The sequence below is a fragment of the Sinocyclocheilus anshuiensis genome, unplaced genomic scaffold (genome assembly GCF_001515605.1).
Source record: "Sinocyclocheilus anshuiensis isolate Anshui unplaced genomic scaffold, SAMN03320099.WGS_v1.1 scaffold952, whole genome shotgun sequence".
Lineage (NCBI taxonomy): Eukaryota > Metazoa > Chordata > Actinopteri > Cypriniformes > Cyprinidae > Sinocyclocheilus > Sinocyclocheilus anshuiensis.
The window spans coordinates 1,274,929-1,277,283 of record NW_015552656.1 but is presented as its reverse complement, the minus strand read 5'-3'; the positions used below and the strand labels follow the sequence as shown (position 1 = coordinate 1,277,283).

The following is a 2,355-nucleotide window of genomic DNA, read 5'->3' as shown; positions in this document are numbered from 1 at the left end:
CGTATTTTCGTTGTCAATCCAGTGATCCAGACTGCATTAGCATTTTTATTACTATCAAGCACACATGTAGCCATGCATGTAAGCATTCTATTTAGTTGCCAGAAGCCACTTCAGCAACACCCACCACCATCAACCAGACGATATATTGGAGATATTTTCTTCACTTCTGTTTGCAAGCATGCGTTTTGTTCTTTCAAAAAAAGGAGATGATTATAAGTTACAAGAGTGTCTGGCAAATATGAGCTAGATGTTTTTGCAAGGTCTATTTGCTCAACCCCAGTATATCATACAAGGTTAATAATGAATAGGACTTTCAGAATGACTCTGGGAATGAGGCTTTTTTTTTCCAAGCAATTCAATGTGTTCACATCAAAATTACTTGTAAATGATATTTTCTGTGTCTGCAATGAAACCATATATAACGATTATTGCAGTATGTTTTACAAGAAAATACTACTCAGTTTTGCTACTTCAAAATTTCAAAATTACTTGGTGTGGATTTATAGCTCAGGCCTTGACCTGGCTTGAGCGAAACACTCTTTACGACTTTCAAACACTGTTGATGTTGTTTAAATGTCGGCTATTCGGATGATAATTTTTATGTCTGGGCATGCTGAGAGGAAGGGCTGGACTTCAAAAAAAAAAAAAAAAAATGTAAAAAATTTCTAATCAGTATTTTGCCTTTGTTTCTCAAAGAAATATCTAAACATCCTGTAGACAAGATAAATTGCTCACTTTAAAAGCAAACTATTTTTATACCTCATTGGACAATATTTTTGACCTTGTTTTAAGCATAAACCTCTCTAAATTTGGTTAGATTTCTGCTTAAACCAAGGGGAAAAAAGAGGTAAGAAAAATAAGTGTCATGCATTTCAATATATTTATTAGTGCTGTCAAACGATTAATTGTGATTAATCGCATCCAAAAACACTGTACCTATTGAAGACTCCTCGAAGCTGATGGCGCTGGAAGCACGACCCAGCGAGTTCACTGCCGTGACGTTGACCCGGTAAGGAAAGCTGGAGAAAAGTTCTGGAAACTTCACATGGCATCTGTTCTTATGAACTTCATCCCTCATCACCTCTAAGGGCCTCTGGTTGTGTCTGAAGAAAAATGAAGAAAAAAGATCTAAAACTTTATCTTCTGAAGCCTCATGACATTAGTACTTTATTTTGTAACAGAATATTTAATCTAAAAATGAATTACTTCATTACTTCTCTACTTTTCAATGCCATGAAAAAGTAAAAGACCACAGATTTTAAATGATTGGATGAAGTTCTTATATGGTGACACTAAGTTATTGTCAGAGCTGGGTAGTAACTGATTACATGTAATCTGGATTTAGTAATCAGATTCCAAAAAATAAGTGCTTGTAATTAGATTATATTACATTTTAACATACTCGTAATCAGACCACAACTGATTACATGACTACATATTTACACAATAGCAATACATTATTCAGAATTGATTCTTATTTTTTCATCTTTTAAATTTTCCTTTCTAAAATAGCTACCACTTATGTATATTCAGAAAGTCTTTGCGTTTTCAAATTTTGGTTAATGGTCACATGCACATGCAGGTAAACAAATTAAATCTTTTTAGTAAATGTTTTATTTTGATCGATGCTAGTTTAAAATGGCTTATTTTAATTTTACATTTTCATGATTTAATCGATTATTCGCTTTTCATTAAACTCACAAACCCCCTGGAGTTCCTTTACAAACCCCAGTTTGGGAAACTTTGACATACTGTTTAATGCACTTCATGATGTTAATAACAAAGAATGGAATATGTTTTCGGTCACACTTTATGTGTTTAGGTGTTTTTTTTACCTAAATTTACCGACTTTTCTGCTTATTAATAGTTAGTAAGGTAGTTATTAAGTTTAGGTATTGGATAAGATTAGGGATGTAGAATAGGGTCATGAAGAATATGTGCTTTATACGTACTAATAAACAGACAATATGTTAATAATAGTCATGCTGTCAGACTCTGTTCCATGTTTTGTGTGTGTCCTGCTCCCCATGTGCCTTCCCATGACCTTATTTGGTTAGTTTCCTGTTCCTCCCCTGATTAGTGTTTCATTGCTCCCAGGTGTGTCTCGTCATCCCCTCCTCCTGTGTGTATAAATAGTGTTCCCAGTCCCAAGTTCTCTGTCCGCTGTTAAACGTCTTCCTGAGTTCGTCTCCCTTGGTTCCTGAAAATAAAGACTTGGTAAAGTATTCTCCAGCGTCTCCTCGTTCCTCGTGTGTGTGCATCATGACAGAACAGCGGACCGAAACAAAAGTAAGCGGCGCCCCTTCTCCTCGTCTTGGTTCTTTCCGCCTTTTTGAAAGTTTTTGTTTCCTGGTC

At 35.2% G+C, this 2,355-nt stretch overlaps 1 protein-coding gene across 1 annotated transcript in view; it reads right to left on the bottom strand.

Moving 5' to 3' along the window:
• Positions 1-936: 936 nt before the first annotated feature.
• LOC107667243 (ciliary neurotrophic factor receptor subunit alpha-like) overlaps positions 937-2,355 on the bottom strand; it is a gene marked incomplete at its 3' end in the record, with an annotated part of 139,834 nt that continues 138,415 nt past the window's right edge. Inside the window, exon 5 of the mRNA XM_016458865.1 lies at positions 937-1,103. Within this exon, the coding sequence (XP_016314351.1) occupies positions 937-1,103 (167 nt within the window). The remainder of the gene's footprint in view (positions 1,104-2,355) is intronic.